General features: G+C 40.7%; 1 protein-coding gene across 2 annotated transcripts in view; it reads right to left on the reverse strand.

The window, feature by feature from the left end:
* The window catches only part of LOC106584588 (ATP-binding cassette sub-family C member 8), a 179,251-nt gene that overhangs the window by 64,162 nt on the left and 96,191 nt on the right, over positions 1 to 18,898 (reverse strand). For both annotated transcript variants that reach the window (XM_082968119.1, XM_082968118.1), the window contains exons 11-12: positions 8,583 to 8,623; positions 4,737 to 4,882 (exon numbers count right to left, since the gene is read on the reverse strand). In XM_082968119.1, the coding sequence (XP_082824245.1) occupies positions 4,737 to 4,882; positions 8,583 to 8,623 (187 nt within the window). The remainder of the gene's footprint in view (positions 1 to 4,736; positions 4,883 to 8,582; positions 8,624 to 18,898) is intronic.

Below are 18,898 nucleotides of genomic sequence, written 5' to 3' on the forward strand. Positions count from 1 at the left end.
CAGAATGGCAGTGTCAATGCCAGGCTGTTACGGGTATCATAAGGACCTCTTGACCGTACATGGAACGATGGACTTAGATTAACCCTGAGATACAGCATCACACTCAACTTGCTGTCACCATTAATAAAGACAGGAGATTAATAAAGATAGGATCGTGTTAGTTATAAAAATGTAATTAAGTGTCACTCCACAATGATACAACAATACACAATACAGATTATTTTAAAACACATTGTGGACCACTCAAATGGAGGTTTGAAAAACTAAAACAAAAATACTTGTGCAGAGTAAGATGCTCCAAGCAGTCTTTAGAACTGTATGATTGGATGGGTAATGGTCTGTGAGGAAAAGAAAGATGGTGAAGGGTAGCTCTATGACAAGACAATACATTTCAGCAGTTAAACTAATCACCAGTGTAGAAGTTAATGTTACTGAGGGAAACGGACAGGTGTTTTACTGACTGAGGCACTGTCAAAAGAAAATCTAGATTGATTCACTCTGACTTCAGTTTAGTTTCACCCCAGTTAAAAACTTTATTCTGGTAGATTTTATGTAAATTCACCTTATCTCAACTTAATTGAACACCGCTACTCAGTTCAATTAATCTCAGTGTGTGTGTGTGTGTGTATGTGTGTGTGTGTGTCCCCTTATCAGGACCTCAATGTCCTGACAACAAGAAAAAATGTGAAAAGTCAGGACTTTTTTCATGTCCTGAAATTGCTAAAATGTGACTCGTTTCAGGAAACTAGGCGTATGTCGCAGGTCACTACTTTACAAGAGAGACATTTGAGCGTAAACCTTTTTTTAAATCAAAATGCGTTTTTTTCATGTGCCTTAATAACAAACATGTATGCAATCTGTAAATATGAATACAATTACGAGCCTAGTTGGTTAAGCCACAGAAAAAGGCAGAACCCTTCCCGCTAGCCATGATTGGCTAAGATAATGAGTGGGCTGGACATGCCAAGAGATGACTTCGGATTGGTCTGCCATATAGCACGCTTCTGTCTATTTGAGCTGGTCAGTATGTGTAGGTAATCCTGTCTAACGCTGTAACGAGTGCACTGAGAGTTGGGAAGCAAGTACAGGGAGTGAGTGTTTTAATAAATAAATAAAACAATAAACAAGAACCACAAACAACGCACCGACATGAAACAGAGTCAATAACACCGGAGGAAAGAACCAAGGGGAGTGACAGATTTAGGGAAGATAATCAAGGAGGTGATGGAGTCCAGGTGAGTGTCATGAGGCGCTGGTGGCTTGACAATGGTGACAGGTGTTGCTTGATAATCAGCAGCCTGATGACCTAGAGGCCGGAGAGGGAGTATATGTGACAAATGCGGCTTTTTAAAAAATATATCGCATAGTGGAGCTGCATAAGTGTTTCTATCCACTTTCTGGAGGACAGAGTTTTGAAATCAGTGGAGTTAGACTACAATAGCTGAGGAGATGGAGAAAACACCTGTCTCCAGATTACATCTTCAAACTAAGGGCAACCATGGCATCCATGACAGAGAGAAGAATCCATCTATGATGTATACGGGTAAGATAGTCTAGCAAGCTACATTTTCAGATATTACACGTTTCTAATTTTGACAAAGTCGTTTTCATTTCAAGTTAAAGTGTGCAGTTAGCTAGCTAACGTTAGCCGGCTGGCTAGCTAGCTAATGTTATGTGTATGATCTTATTATTTGTATCGCAGAGCCATTTGCTTTGCTAGTTATTGCCTAATGTTAGCTAGCTAACATTGAACCTGGTTGGTTAGCTACCTGCAAATTCATGCATGTAGTAACATCATGAGCTGGGATTATGGTTCATTGTTTAGCTAGCTAGCTAGCTAGCTAGCTAGCTACATGTTTTAACAAATACTCCACTATGCAAGTAACAATTTCAATAGAATGTTGACAACTGTTGATAGACATAGTTGGCGAATTTTTACGAACGCTCAACACCCGTTGAATATGGCCGGTGTCAGTAAACGTTGGCAAAAAAAGCATAAATTGTTGCCAGCAGCACAGTTGCAGTCACCATCGCTCTGGATAACATAAAAACAGCCTAACCATCTCTGCTAGGGCGAGTAAAATGGTCAGTGAGCTGTTCTGTCATTTGTGTCTGGAAGTAGCTAGCAAGCTAGCCAACGTTAGCCAGGTAGCTTGTGTGCTTGACTGCTGCTGTTTGGACAACACTCGGATCAACCCTTAAAGAGATTGGTGGGGCTAAAGCTTAAGAGGGTGTGAACAATGCTGAATGGGTATAGACAAAGAAGAGCTCTCCAGTAGGTACCAAAACATTCAAAGGCCATTGTCTCAAAAGTGAGGTTACAAGTTGATCAACTTTCAAAACAGAATTACTTTCCCATTGTTCCTCAAATGCAGTGTATGATATACCATTTTGTAGCTCTGTGTCTGCTTTTATCCAATGTAAAAATCACCATTTCAAATTTTTCTACATAAGACCGAATCAAGGCGGTCTGTCACAAATGCTATTTTAGGCTTAAGGGTTAGGTTTAAGGTTTGGGGTTAAGGTTAGGGTTAGGGTTAAGGTTAAGGTTACGGTTAGGGAAAATAGGATTTTTAATGGGAATACATTTGTACTCCCCAAAATGTTCTGAAAATTCAAAAACAGAGCTGTGTGTGCATGTGGGCATGTGTGCATGCGACTGTGTGTGTCCATCAGACCTGGGCAGAAAATAGTTGTATTTTGTAGTTTATTTGAAAATACCAGAGTTTAAACTACAAGGCAACTATTTTCTTTGATATTCAAATACAGTTCTCAGAAAAATAATTATATTTGAAAGTATTAAATATGTGAGGGACATGGAATCACCAACATCAGAGAAGACTTTTGCAGCTTTAAAATGACAAAAATGTTCATAATGAGTGAGACAAAGTAATACAGTAACACTTGACATCAAATTCTTATAAATGTTTAGTAACTTTGTGATTATTACATAGCAACATTGTTGTAACATAAGGCCTTGGAAATGGCTTTATAATTGCATAGTCAGGGAGTTTTTACATAAGTGGAATAAGGAAGAGTCACTATTCCTCTTGTGTACAGTAGTTACGAAATCTCTCAGCTCATTGCTATGAAATTAAAATGCAATGTAACAACATGCTCCAAATTATATATTTTTACAATTATTTATTTAACCTTAACCTTTATTTAATTACAGTTTTATTACACAGGAACAAGAACAGTTTAATATTAAGTGTTACTGAGAATTGCTAACAGTAACAAAATATGTATTTTAATTGTCAAAAGGAAACTAAATATCACAAAACTGCCTTCTTGAATCAACTACAGCCAAGGTAGGTTGAACATAATGTTAGTTTGTATTCTGAGTAATTTATCCCTTTAAAGATGGTATAGTGTGTGTTTGAAACAATAACACTTCCCCTCAGATGGACAGAGGTTCAACGTTGCTTTTGCCAAGCATCCAACGTGCTGTTTGCAATGTTTGCAAATGGCTTTGAATTTCTCTGCAGTATTTTCACATATTATAAAATGAATTGCAGATTTGAACCTTTTTAGTGGCATGTTGAGTCCTACAGTAGCTGAGCGCCACAACGCATTTAAACTTATCTCTACAAAATATCATTGGTTAATTGATTTGAGTTGATTATGTACACATGGGGCAATGGACATTCAGGAGAATGGACATTTACAAAATGTTCAGATAGAAATGTATTGTGTAGATCAAATATGACTGTCAGATTGCTTGGAATACTATAGGAGATTGTGTGTTCTCTATTCATTCTATTTCTATCTGCAACATGCAGTTCCAGATATAGCCCTGCCATTAGTTGAAGGCAGCCAATCCAAAAGTAGTCACCTCCTGAGATCTGTATTAAAATAGGTTTGGGATCTGTAAATTGTTTTAAAAAGTCATTTTTGGGGATCTGCATTTAAATATTTTAAAAAGTAGTCATTTTCTGGGATCTGTATTTAAATATCTTTAAAAAGTAGTCATTTTCTGGGATCTGTATTTAAATTGTTTTTATATCAGTTGGCAGGGGTCTTTACTTCAACATTGTGTTTTGATGTATTTCTAATACCTTAAGACTTCTTCTGGAAGTTTACTGTAAAAAATGAGTCATTTTTTGGGATCTGTATATTATATTTCCCTCACTAACTTTAAACATCAGCTATCTGAGCAGCTAACCGATCGCTGCAGCTGTACATAGTCCATCTGTAAATAGGCCACCCAATCTACCTTCCTCATCACCATACTGTTTTTATTTACTTTTCTGCTCTTTTGCACACCAGTATTTCTACTTGCACATAATCTTCTGCTCATCTATCACTCCAGTGTTAATTAGCTAAATTGTAATTACTTCGCTACTATGGCCTATTTATTGCCTTACCTCCTCACGCCATTTGCACACACTGTATATAGACTTTCTTTTTTTCTATTGTGTTATTGATTGTACGCTTGTTTATTCCATGTGTAACTCTGTGTTGTTTGTGTCGCACTGCTTTATCTTGACCAGGTCACAGTTGTAAACTTACCTGGTTAAATAATGGTGAAATAAAAAATACATTTAAAAAAGTTGTAATTTTTGGGATCTGTATTCAAATAGTTTTAAAAAGTAGTCATTTTTTCAGATCTGTATTAAAATAGTTCTAGTCACCTCGAAAGTAACTATTTGTTCGCTGGAAAAATAGTTTCTTTCAACAAAGCATAGTTAAAACTATAGTTACCCCACATCTGGTGTCCATGATAACCAGCTCACCTGACCAGGGCCTTGACCGTGGACCGTACCACGCTGGAGAGCAGGAAGAGAGGAGTGACCAGGATGTGGAACAGGGACAAGGAGGCGAAGGCTACAGCAGGGGACAGGTCAGCCTCCTCAGAGATGTGCACATGGACCACAAACGTCTAGAGGCAAATGACGAGAGGAGAGAAAAATATGAATAATCACTCCAATAACCAGCATATACAGTATACTGTGGGTGAGGTCTGAATCAAACGCAAGTTAGCAACTCAAACTTTTACATAAGCATGCATTGATGTCAATGGTAGATGTGTGCTGTAGTCTGAGCTGTGCTCGCATCTAACAGTACAGGATTTGGTCCTGAAATAATAAATATCCCTCAGAAAGATAAGCAATTAAAACTGATTCTGCAAATGTTTTTACCGTTCATTTAGTTTGTGATTAACTTGAGAATTTCAGGGCTTAACAATGATAAGCAAATCTCTGTCTCCACAACCCACATTGCTCATCCAGGACATCAGTTTGTCCTCTCTCTCTATGTCTATTTCATTTTTTGTTCCAAAGGGTGAGGGATAAACCAATCACTGTCTCTTCCCAAAATACATTTCACTAATTCAAGGACTAATTCAAGGACCTCTCCTTGTGTTCTCTATCGCTGTCTGCCTGCCTGCCTGTCTGCCTGCCATACTGGATTTGTCACCACACGAAAACCTTCCTTGACGGCTCCAGCTATCATAAATATAACTGGGATTTACAGTGGCCTGCCATGTCAAACCTCTACGGTGTCCCTGGGAAATGTCACTAGCCATCCTTTATAGCGTCAACATGCCAGACTGACTGGATTATGAGCAATAGCACTCTAGTCTGGTCTGTGCCCTTTACTGGGGAAAAGGGATTGCCCATCCACTGAGAAAAACACACAGAGCAGTGAAATATTTTGAGTTGAGGTCAAAACATGCTGTTCTGTGGTGAATAAAGAGAAAGGGCAGGTATTTGGGCTAGGCTGTAGACAGCAGTATATTATAATGTAAGGGAGGACAGGTATTTGGGCTAGGCTGTAGACTAGTATATTATAATGTGAGGGAGGACAGGTATTTGGGCTAGGCTGTAGACAGTAGTATATTATAATGTGAGGGAGGACAGGTATTTGGGCTAGGCTGTAGACAGTAGTATATTATAATGTGAGGGAGGACAGGTATTTGAGCTAGGCTGTAGACAGTAGTATATTATAATGTGAGGGAGGACAGGTATTTGGGCTAGGCTGTAGACTAGTATATTAAAATGTGAGGGAGGACAGGTATTTGGGCTAGGCTGTAAACTAGTATATTATAATGTGAGGGAGGACAGGTATTTGGGCTAGGCTGTAGACAGTAGTATATTATAATGTGAGGGAGGACAGGTATTTGGGCTAGGCTGTAGACAGTAGTATATTATAATGTAAGGGAAGACAGGTATTTGGGCTAGGCTGTAGACAGTAGTATATTATAATGTGAGGGAGGACAGGTATTTGAGCTAGGCTGTAGACAGTAGTATATTATAATGTGAGGGAGGACAGGTATTTGGGCTAGGCTGTAGACAGTAGTATATTATAATGTGAGGGAGGACAGGTATTTGGGCTAGGCTGTAGACAGCAGTATATTATAATGTAAGGGAGGACAGGTATTTGGGCTAGGCTGTAGACTAGTATATTATAATGTGAGGGAGGACAGGTATTTGGGCTAGGCTGTAGACAGTAGTATATTATAATGTGAGGGAGGACAGGTATTTGGGCTAGGCTGTAGACAGTAGTATATTATAATGTGAGGGAGGACAGGTATTTGAGCTAGGCTGTAGACAGTAGTATATTATAATGTGAGGGAGGACAGGTATTTGGGCTAGGCTGTAGACTAGTATATTAAAATGTGAGGGAGGACAGGTATTTGGGCTAGGCTGTAAACTAGTATATTATAATGTGAGGGAGGACAGGTATTTGGGCTAGGCTGTAGACAGTAGTATATTATAATGTGAGGGAGGACAGGTATTTGGGCTAGGCTGTAGACAGTAGTATATTATAATGTGAGGGAGGACAGGTATTTGGGCTAGGCTGTAGACAGTAGTATATTATAATGTGAGGGAGGACAGATATTTGGGCTAGGCTGTAGACAGTAGTATATTATAATGTGAGGGAGGACAGGTATTTGGGCTAGGCTGTAGACAGTAGTATATTATAATGTGAGGGAGGACGGGTATTTGGGCTAGGCTGTAGACAGTATTATATTATAATGTGAGGGAGGACAGGTATTTGAGCTAGGCTGTAGACAGTAGTATATTATAATGTTAGGGAGGACAGGTATTTGGGCTAGGCTGTAGACAGTAGTATATTATAATGTGAGGGAGGACAGATATTTGGGCTAGGCTGTAGACAGTAGTATATTATAATGTGAGGGAGGACAGGTATTTGGGCTAGGCTGTAGACAGTAGTATATTATAATGTGAGGGAGGACAGGTATTTGAGCTAGGCTGTAGACAGTAGTATATTATAATGTGAGGGAGGACAGGTATTTGGGCTAGGCTGTAGACTAGTATATTAAAATGTGAGGGAGGACAGGTATTTGGGCTAGGCTGTAAACTAGTATATTATAATGTGAGGGAGGACAGGTATTTGGGCTAGGCTGTAGACAGTAGTATATTATAATGTGAGGGAGGACAGGTATTTGGGCTAGGCTGTAGACAGTAGTATATTATAATGTGAGGGAGGACAGGTATTTGGGCTAGGCTGTAGACAGTAGTATATTATAATGTGAGGGAGGACAGGTATTTGGGCTAGGCTGTAGACAGTAGTATATTATAATGTGAGGGAGGACAGATATTTGGGCTAGGCTGTAGACAATAGTATATTATAATGTGAGGGAGGACAGGTATTTGGGCTAGGCTGTAGACAGTAGTATATTATAATGTGAGGGAGGACGGGTATTTGGGCTAGGCTGTAGACAGTATTATATTATAATGTGAGGGAGGACAGGTATTTGAGCTAGGCTGTAGACAGTAGTATATTATAATGTTAGGGAGGACAGGTATTTGGGCTAGGCTGTAGACAGTAGTATATTATAATGTGAGGGAGGACAGATATTTGGGATAGGCTGTAGACAGTAGTATATTATAATGTGAGGGAGGACAGGTATTTGGGCTAGGCTGTAGACAGTAGTATATTATAATGTGAGGGAGGACAGGTATTTGGGCTAGGCTGTAGACAGTAGTATATTATAATGTGAGGGAGGACAGATATTTGGGCTAGGCTGTAGACAGTAGTATATTATAATGTGAGGGAGGACAGGTATTTGAGCTAGGCTGTAGACAGTAGTATATTATAATGTGAGGGAGGACAGATATTTGGGCTAGGCTGTAGACAGTAGTATATTATAATGTGAGGGAGGACAGGTATTTGGGCTAGGCTGTAGACAGTAGTATATTATAATATGAGGGAGGACAGGTATTTGGGCTAGGCTGTAGACAGTAGTATATTATAATGTTAGGGAGGACAGATATTTGGGCTAGGCTGTAGACAGTAGTATATTATAATGTGAGGGAGGACAGATATTTGAGCTAGGCTGTAGACTGTAGTATATTATAATGTGAGGGAGGACAGGTATTTGGGCTAGGCTGTAGACAGTAGTATATTATAATGTGAGGGAGGACAGGTATTTGGGCTAGGCTGTAGACAGTAGTATATTATAATGTGAGGGAGGACAGGTATTTGGGCTAGGCTGTAGACAGTAGTATATTATAATGTGAGGGAGGACAGGTATTTGGGCTAGGCTGTAGACAGTATTATGAAGGGCACCTATGAGATATGAATAGGCATTTTTAACTGGAATGAATACTCACGGTCAGGACAGCTGCGATAGGGATGGCTGCGTTCATGAATACTGAGAACAAGGAGACACATAAGCAACATTAGATACGTGACAGTATGGTTCAGATACTGTACAGACAGTTTGTTCCAGTCATCCCTCTCCCAGGCTCTCTCTCTCTACAGACAGTGTCTTTCTCCAGGATCTCAGGCTCTCTCTCTATAGACAGTGTCTTTCTCCAGGATCCCAGGCTCTCTCTCTCTACAGACAGTGTCTTTCTCCAGGATCTCAGGCTCTCTCTCTATAGACAGTGTCTTTCTCCAGGATCCCAGGCTCTCTCTCTCTACAGACAGTGTCTTTCTCCAGGATCTCAGGCTCTCTCTCTATAGACAGTGTCTTTCTCCAGGATCTCAGTCTCTCTCTACAGACCGTGTCTTTCTCCAGGATCTCAGCTTGTGCCTTCCTCGCTGTGTCTTTCTCCAGGAACTCAGCTCAACTGAATGGCTTACAGCGGTTGTTGTCTAGGACTAAGCTAGAGCATCAGCACTGAGAGAGACACACACACATTGAAGCATTTCATGCAGTAAAAGGGTGGAGATTGGTTAAAGTTGTGAGCCTTCCTTTTGTACTGCGGTGGTCAGACAGTTTAATGCATTAATATTGCTGTGATATGACTGTTTTATGTGGTGATTGGTTAAATTTGCAAGCCATTGGATAATACGCAGGAAATGGTTGATATTGCAAAAACAAATCTGATTGCAGAATTGCACAATCCTGGAGGAACTGACAAGATGACTTAGAAGGCTAAGAATTAAACAGAGTTCATTGCATGAAACTACTACTACAGTTCATACATTTTATGAACTCTAGTAGGACTGACACAGAATTGAGAGGAGTACATTTTATGAACTCTAATGGGACTGACACAGAGTTGAGAGGAGTACATTTTATGAACTCTAATAGGACTGACACAGAGTTGAGAGGAGTACATTTTATGAACTCTAGTAGGACTGACACAGAGTAGAGAGGAGTACATTTGATGAACTCTAGCAGGGCTGACACAGAGTTGAGAGGAGTACATTTTATGAGCTCTAGTAGGACTGACAGAGTTGAGAGGGGTAACATTTTATGAACTTTAGCCGGACTGACAAAGAGTTGAGAGAGGTAACATTTTATGTAGGGCATTTTCCACTCCAATGAGTGAATCAGCTTCCCTTGGTCTGCTACGGATCTATCCAGAGATATTCATTATATTGCATGCTAAAAAAGTCCAACACCTATTTGAGGGTTGTCTTTAATTGAATCATATTAAAAGTGTTTAGTTGGTGAAAGGGTTAAAGCAAAGGTAATGTAACCTACTAGATATGGATCTGTAGAGGTAGGTAACGTAACCTACTAGATATGGACCTGTAGAGGTAGGTAACGTAACCTACTAGATATGGACCTGTAGAGGTAGGTAACGTAACCTACTAGATATGGACCTGTAGAGGTAGGTAACGTAACCTACTAGATATGGATCTGTAGAGGTAGGTAACGTAACCTACTAGATATGGACCTGTAGAGGTAGGTAACGTAACCTACTAGATATGGACCTGTAGAGGTAGGTAACGTAACCTACTAGATATGGATCTGTAGAGGTAGGTAACCTACTAGATATGGACCTGTAGAGGTAGGTAACGTAACCTACTAGATATAGATCTGTAGAGGTAGGTAACCTACTAGATATGGACCTGTAGAGGTAGGTAACGTAACCTACTAGATATGGACCTGTAGAGGTAGGTAACCTACTAGATATGGACCTGTAGAGGTAGGTAACGTAACCTACTAGATATGGATCTGTAGAGGTAGGTAACGTAACCTACTAGATATGGATCTGTAGAGGTAAGTAACGTAACCTACTAGATATGGATCTGTAGAGGTAGGTAACGTAACCTACTAGATATGGACCTGTAGAGGTAGGTAACGTAACCTACTAGGAATGGACCTGTAGAGGTAGGTAACATAACCTACTAGATATGGACCTGTAGAGGTAGGTAACCTCCTAGATATGGACCTGTAGAGGTAGGTAACCTACTAGATATGGACCTGTAGAGGTAGGTAACCTACTAGATATGGACCTGTAGAGGTAGGTAACCTACTAGATATGGACCTGTAGAGGTAGGTAACCTACTAGATATGGACCTGTAGAGGTAGGTAACATAACCTACTAGATATGGACCTGTAGAGGTAGGTAACCTCCTAGATATGGTTCTGTAGAGGTAGGTAACGTAACCTACTAGATATGGACCTGTAGAGGTAGGTAACCTCCTAGATATGGACCTGTAGAGGTAGGTAACGTAACCTACTAGATATGGATCTGTAGAGGTAGGTAACGTAACCTACTAGATATGGACCTGTAGAGGTAGGTAACGTAACCTACTAGATATGGACCTGTAGAGGTAGGTAACCTCCTAGATATGGACCTGTAGAGGTAGGTAACATAACCTACTAGATATGGACGTGTATAGGTCTGTGTATTTTAGGTAAGGTAACCTACTAGATATGGACGTGTATAGGTCTGTGTATTTTAGGTAAGGTAACCTACTAGATACGGACCTGTAGAGGTAGGTAACCTACTAGATATGGACCTGTAGAGGTAGGTAACATAACCTACTAGATATGGATCTGTAGAGGTAGGTAACCTACTAGATATGGATCTGTAGAGGTAGGTAACCTACTAGATATGGACCTGTAGAGGTAGGTAACCTACTAGATATGGACCTGTAGAGGTAGGTAACTTAATCTACTAGATATGGACCTGTAGAGGTAGGTAACTTAATCTACTAGATATGGACCTGTAGAGGTAGGTAACGTAACCTACTAGATATGGACCTGTAGAGGTAGGTAACGTAACCTACTAGATATGGACCTGTAGAGGTAGGTAACGTAACCTACTAGATATGGACCTGTAGAGGTAGGTAACGTAACCTACTAGATATGGACCTGTAGAGGTAGGTAACGTAACCTACTAGATATGGACCTGTAGAGGTAGGTAACGTAACCTACTAGATATAGATCTGTAGAGGTAGGTAACCTACTAGATATGGACCTGTAGAGGTAGGTAACGTAACCTACTAGATATGGACCTGTAGAGGTAGGTAATGTAACCTACTAGATATGGACCTGTAGAGGTAGGTAACCTACTAGATATGGACCTGTAGAGGTAGGTAACGTAACCTACTAGATATGGATCTGTAGAGGTAGGTAACGTCACCTACTAGATATGGATCTGTAGAGGTAAGTAACGTAACCTACTAGATATGGATCTGTAGAGGTAGGTAACGTAACCTACTAGATATGGACCTGTAGAGGTAGGTAACGTAACCTACTAGGAATGGACCTGTAGAGGTAGGTAACATAACCTACTAGATATGGACCTGTAGAGGTAGGTAACCTCCTAGATATGGACCTGTAGAGGTAGGTAACCTACTAGATATGGACCTGTAGAGGTAGGTAACCTACTAGATATGGACCTGTAGAGGTAGGTAACCTACTAGATATGGACCTGTAGAGGTAGGTAACCTACTAGATATGGACCTGTAGAGGTAGGTAACATAACCTACTAGATATGGACCTGTAGAGGTAGGTAACCTCCTAGATATGGTTCTGTAGAGGTAGGTAACGTAACCTACTAGATATGGACCTGTAGAGGTAGGTAACCTCCTAGATATGGACCTGTAGAGGTAGGTAACGTAACCTACTAGATATGGATCTGTAGAGGTAGGTAACGTAACCTACTAGATATGGACCTGTAGAGGTAGGTAACGTAACCTACTAGATATGGACCTGTAGAGGTAGGTAACCTCCTAGATATGGACCTGTAGAGGTAGGTAACATAACCTACTAGATATGGACGTGTATAGGTCTGTGTATTTTAGGTAAGGTAACCTACTAGATATGGACGTGTATAGGTCTGTGTATTTTAGGTAAGGTAACCTACTAGATACGGACCTGTAGAGGTAGGTAACCTACTAGATATGGACCTGTAGAGGTAGGTAACATAACCTACTAGATATGGATCTGTAGAGGTAGGTAACCTACTAGATATGGATCTGTAGAGGTAGGTAACCTACTAGATATGGACCTGTAGAGGTAGGTAACCTACTAGATATGGACCTGTAGAGGTAGGTAACTTAATCTACTAGATATGGACCTGTAGAGGTAGGTAACTTAATCTACTAGATATGGACCTGTAGAGGTAGGTAACGTAACCTACTAGATATGGACCTGTAGAGGTAGGTAACGTAACCTACTAGATATGGACCTGTAGAGGTAGGTAACGTAACCTACTAGATATGGACCTGTAGAGGTAGGTAACGTAACCTACTAGATATGGACCTGTAGAGGTAGGTAACGTAACCTACTAGATATGGACCTGTAGAGGTAGGTAACCTCCTAGATATGGACCTGTAGAGGTAGGTAACGTAACCTACTAGATATGGACCTGTAGAGGTAGGTAACGTAACCTACTAGATATGGACCTGTAGAGGTAGGTAACGTAACCTACTAGATATGGACCTGTAGAGGTAGGTAACGTAACCTACTAGATATGGATCTGTAGAGGTAGGTAACGTAACCTACTAGATATGGACCTGTAGAGGTAGGTAACGTAACCTACTAGATATGGACCTGTAGAGGTAGGTAACGTAACCTACTAGATATGGATCTGTAGAGGTAGGTAACCTACTAGATATGGACCTGTAGAGGTAGGTAACGTAACCTACTAGATATAGATCTGTAGAGGTAGGTAACCTACTAGATATGGACCTGTAGAGGTAGGTAACGTAACCTACTAGATATGGACCTGTAGAGGTAGGTAACCTACTAGATATGGACCTGTAGAGGTAGGTAACGTAACCTACTAGATATGGATCTGTAGAGGTAGGTAACGTAACCTACTAGATATGGATCTGTAGAGGTAAGTAACGTAACCTACTAGATATGGATCTGTAGAGGTAGGTAACGTAACCTACTAGATATGGACCTGTAGAGGTAGGTAACGTAACCTACTAGGAATGGACCTGTAGAGGTAGGTAACATAACCTACTAGATATGGACCTGTAGAGGTAGGTAACCTCCTAGATATGGACCTGTAGAGGTAGGTAACCTACTAGATATGGACCTGTAGAGGTAGGTAACCTACTAGATATGGACCTGTAGAGGTAGGTAACCTACTAGATATGGACCTGTAGAGGTAGGTAACCTACTAGATATGGACCTGTAGAGGTAGGTAACATAACCTACTAGATATGGACCTGTAGAGGTAGGTAACCTCCTAGATATGGTTCTGTAGAGGTAGGTAACGTAACCTACTAGATATGGACCTGTAGAGGTAGGTAACCTCCTAGATATGGACCTGTAGAGGTAGGTAACGTAACCTACTAGATATGGATCTGTAGAGGTAGGTAACGTAACCTACTAGATATGGACCTGTAGAGGTAGGTAACGTAACCTACTAGATATGGACCTGTAGAGGTAGGTAACCTCCTAGATATGGACCTGTAGAGGTAGGTAACATAACCTACTAGATATGGACGTGTATAGGTCTGTGTATTTTAGGTAAGGTAACCTACTAGATATGGACGTGTATAGGTCTGTGTATTTTAGGTAAGGTAACCTACTAGATACGGACCTGTAGAGGTAGGTAACCTACTAGATATGGACCTGTAGAGGTAGGTAACATAACCTACTAGATATGGATCTGTAGAGGTAGGTAACCTACTAGATATGGATCTGTAGAGGTAGGTAACCTACTAGATATGGACCTGTAGAGGTAGGTAACCTACTAGATATGGACCTGTAGAGGTAGGTAACTTAATCTACTAGATATGGACCTGTAGAGGTAGGTAACTTAATCTACTAGATATGGACCTGTAGAGGTAGGTAACGTAACCTACTAGATATGGACCTGTAGAGGTAGGTAACGTAACCTACTAGATATGGACCTGTAGAGGTAGGTAACGTAACCTACTAGATATGGACCTGTAGAGGTAGGTAACGTAACCTACTAGATATGGACCTGTAGAGGTAGGTAACGTAACCTACTAGATATGGACCTGTAGAGGTAGGTAACGTAACCTACTAGATATAGATCTGTAGAGGTAGGTAACCTACTAGATATGGACCTGTAGAGGTAGGTAACGTAACCTACTAGATATGGACCTGTAGAGGTAGGTAATGTAACCTACTAGATATGGACCTGTAGAGGTAGGTAACCTACTAGATATGGACCTGTAGAGGTAGGTAACGTAACCTACTAGATATGGATCTGTAGAGGTAGGTAACGTAACCTACTAGATATGGATCTGTAGAGGTAAGTAACGTAACCTACTAGATATGGATCTGTAGAGGTAGGTAACGTAACCTACTAGATATGGACCTGTAGAGGTAGGTAACGTAACCTACTAGGAATGGACCTGTAGAGGTAGGTAACATAACCTACTAGATATGGACCTGTAGAGGTAGGTAACCTCCTAGATATGGACCTGTAGAGGTAGGTAACCTACTAGATATGGACCTGTAGAGGTAGGTAACCTACTAGATATGGACCTGTAGAGGTAGGTAACCTACTAGATATGGACCTGTAGAGGTAGGTAACCTACTAGATATGGACCTGTAGAGGTAGGTAACATAACCTACTAGATATGGACCTGTAGAGGTAGGTAACCTCCTAGATATGGTTCTGTAGAGGTAGGTAACGTAACCTACTAGATATGGACCTGTAGAGGTAGGTAACCTCCTAGATATGGACCTGTAGATGTAGGTAACGTAACCTACTAGATATGGATCTGTAGAGGTAGGTAACGTAACCTACTAGATATGGACCTGTAGAGGTAGGTAACGTAACCTACTAGATATGGACCTGTAGAGGTAGGTAACCTCCTAGATATGGACCTGTAGAGGTAGGTAACATAACCTACTAGATATGGACGTGTATAGGTCTGTGTATTTTAGGTAAGGTAACCTACTAGATATGGACGTGTATAGGTCTGTGTATTTTAGGTAAGGTAACCTACTAGATACGGACCTGTAGAGGTAGGTAACCTACTAGATATGGACCTGTAGAGGTAGGTAACATAACCTACTAGATATGGATCTGTAGAGGTAGGTAACCTACTAGATATGGATCTGTAGAGGTAGGTAACCTACTAGATATGGACTTGTAGAGGTAGGTAACCTACTAGATATGGACCTGTAGAGGTAGGTAACCTACTAGATATGGATCTGTAGAGGTAGGTAACCTACTAGATATGGACCTGTAGAGGTAGGTAACTTAATCTACTAGATATGGACCTGTAGAGGTAGGTAACTTAATCTACTAGATATGGACCTGTAGAGGTAGGTAACGTAACCTACTAGATATGGACCTGTAGAGGTAGGTAAAGTAACCTACTAGATATGGACCTGTAGAGGTAGGTAACGTAACCTACTAGATATGGACCTGTAGAGGTAGGTAACGTAACCTACTAGATATGGACCTGTAGAGGTAGGTAACGTAACCTACTAGATATGGACCTGTAGAGGTAGGTAACCTCCTAGATATGGACCTGTAGAGGTAGGTAACGTAACCTACTAGATATGGACCTGTAGAGGTAGGTAACGTAACCTACTAGATATGGACCTGTAGAGGTAGGTAACGTAACCTACTAGATATGGATCTGTAGAGGTAGGTAACTTAATCTACTAGATATGGACCTGTAGAGGTAGGTAACGTAACCTACTAGATATGGACCTGTAGAGGTAGGTAACGTAACCTACTAGATATGGACCTGTAGAGGTAGGTAACATAACTTACTAGATATGGACCTGTAGAGGTAGGTAACGTAACCTACTAGATATGGATCTGTAGAGGTAGGTAACTTAATCTACTAGATATGGACCTGTAGAGGTAGGTAACGTAACCTACTAGATATGGATCTGTAGCGGTAGGTAACCTACTAGGTATGGATCTGTAGCGGTAGGTAATGTAACTTTGAAGAGGTAGGTAACTTAATCTACTAGATATGGACCTGTAGAGGTAGGTAACGTAACCTACTAGATATGGACCTGTAGAGGTAGGTAACGTAACCTACTAGATATGGACCTGTAGAGGTAGGTAACGTAACCTACTAGATATGGACCTGTAGAGGTAGGTAACGTAACCTACTAGATATGGATCTGTAGAGGTAGGTAACTTAATCTACTAGATATGGACCTGTATAGGTAGGTAATGTAACCTACTAGATATGGATCTGTAGAGGTAGGTAACGTAACCTACTAGATATGGACCTGTAGAGGTAGGTAACTTAATCTACTAGATATGGACCTTTAGAGGTAGGTAACCTACTAGATATGGACCTGTAGAGGTAGGTAACCTCCTAGATATGGTTCTGTAGAGGTAGGTAACGTAACCTACTAGATATGGACCTGTAGAGGTAGGTAACCTCCTAGATATGGACCTGTAGAGGTAGGTAACGTAACCTACTAGATATGGATCTGTAGAGGTAGGTAACGTAACCTACTAGATATGGACCTGTAGAGGTAGGTAACGTAACCTACTAGATATGGACCTGTAGAGGTAGGTAACCTCCTAGATATGGACCTGTAGAGGTAGGTAACATAACGTACTAGATATGGATCTGTAGAGGTAGGTAACGTAACCTACTAGATATGGACGTGTATAGGTCTGTGTATTTTAGGTAAGGTAACCTACTAGATATGGACGTGTATAGGTCTGTGTATTTTAAGTAAGGTAACCTCCTAGATATGGACCTGTAGAGGTAGGTAACCTACTAGATATGGACCTGTAGAGGTAGGTAACCTACTAGATATGGACCTGTAGAGGTAGGTAACATAACCTACTAGATATGGATCTGTAGAGGTAGGTAACCTACTAGATATGGACCTGTAGAGGTAGGTAACGTATCCTACTAGATATGGACCTGTAGAGGTAGGTAACCTACTAGATATGGACCTGTAGAGGTAGGTAACTTAATCTACTAGATATGGACCTGTAGAGGTAGGTAACGTAACCTACTAGATATGGACCTGTAGAGGTAGGTAACGTAACCTACTAGATATGGACCTGTAGAGGTAGGTAACGTAACCTACTAGATATGGACCTGTAGAGGTAGGTAACGTAACCTACTAGATATGGACCTGTAGAGGTAGGTAACGTAACCTACTAGATATGGACCTGTAGAGGTAGGTAACCTCCTAGATATGGACCTGTAGAGGTAGGTAACGTAACCTACTAGATATGGACCTGTAGAGGTAGGTAACGTAACCTACTAGATATGGACCTGTAGAGGTAGGTAACGTAACCTACTAGATATGGATCTGTAGAGGTAGGTAACTTAATCTACTAGATATGGACCTGTAGAGGTAGGTAACGTAACCTACTAGATATGGACCTGTAGAGGTAGGTAACGTAACCTACTAGATATGGACCTGTAGAGGTAGGTAACGTAACCTACTAGATATGGACCTGTAGAGGTAGGTAACGTAACCTACTAGATATGGACCTGTAGAGGTAGGTAACGTAACCTACTAGATATGGATCTGTAGAGGTAGGTAACTTAATCTACTAGATATGGACCTGTAGAGGTAGGTAACGTAACCTACTAGATATGGACCTGTAGAGGTAGGTAACGTAACCTACTAGATATGGACCTGTAGAGGTAGGTAACGTAACCTACTAGATATGGACCTGTAGAGGTAGGTAACATAACTTACTAGATATGGACCTGTAGAGGTAGGTAACGTAACCTACTAGATATGGATCTGTAGAGGTAGGTAACTTAATCTACTAGATATGGACCTGTAGAGGTAAGTAACGTAACCTACTAGATATAGACCTGTAGAGGTAGGTAACTTAATCTACTAGATATGGACCTGTAGAGGTAGGTAACTTAATCTACTAGATATGGACCTGTAGAGGTAGGTATTCTAACCTACTAGATATGGATCTGTAGCGGTAGGTAACGTAACCTACTAGGTATGGATCTGTAGCGGTAGGTAATGTAACTTTGAAGAGGTAGGTAACTTAATCTACTAGATATGGACCTGTAGAGGTAGGTAACGTAACCTACTAGATATGGACCTGTAGAGGTAGGTAACGTAACCTACTAGATATGGACCTGTAGAGGTAGGTAACGTAACCTACTAGATATGGACCTGTAGAGGTAGGTAACTTAACCTACTAGATATGGATCTGTAGAGGTAGGTAACGTAACCTACTAGATATGGACCTGTAGAGGTAGGTAACGTAACCTACTAGATATGGACCTGTAGAGGTAGGTAACTTAATCTACTAGATATGGACCTGTAGAG

The sequence above is a fragment of the Salmo salar genome, chromosome 23 (assembly GCF_965601325.2).
Source record: "Salmo salar chromosome 23, fSalSal1, whole genome shotgun sequence".
NCBI classification, from domain to species: Eukaryota; Metazoa; Chordata; class Actinopteri; order Salmoniformes; family Salmonidae; genus Salmo; species Salmo salar.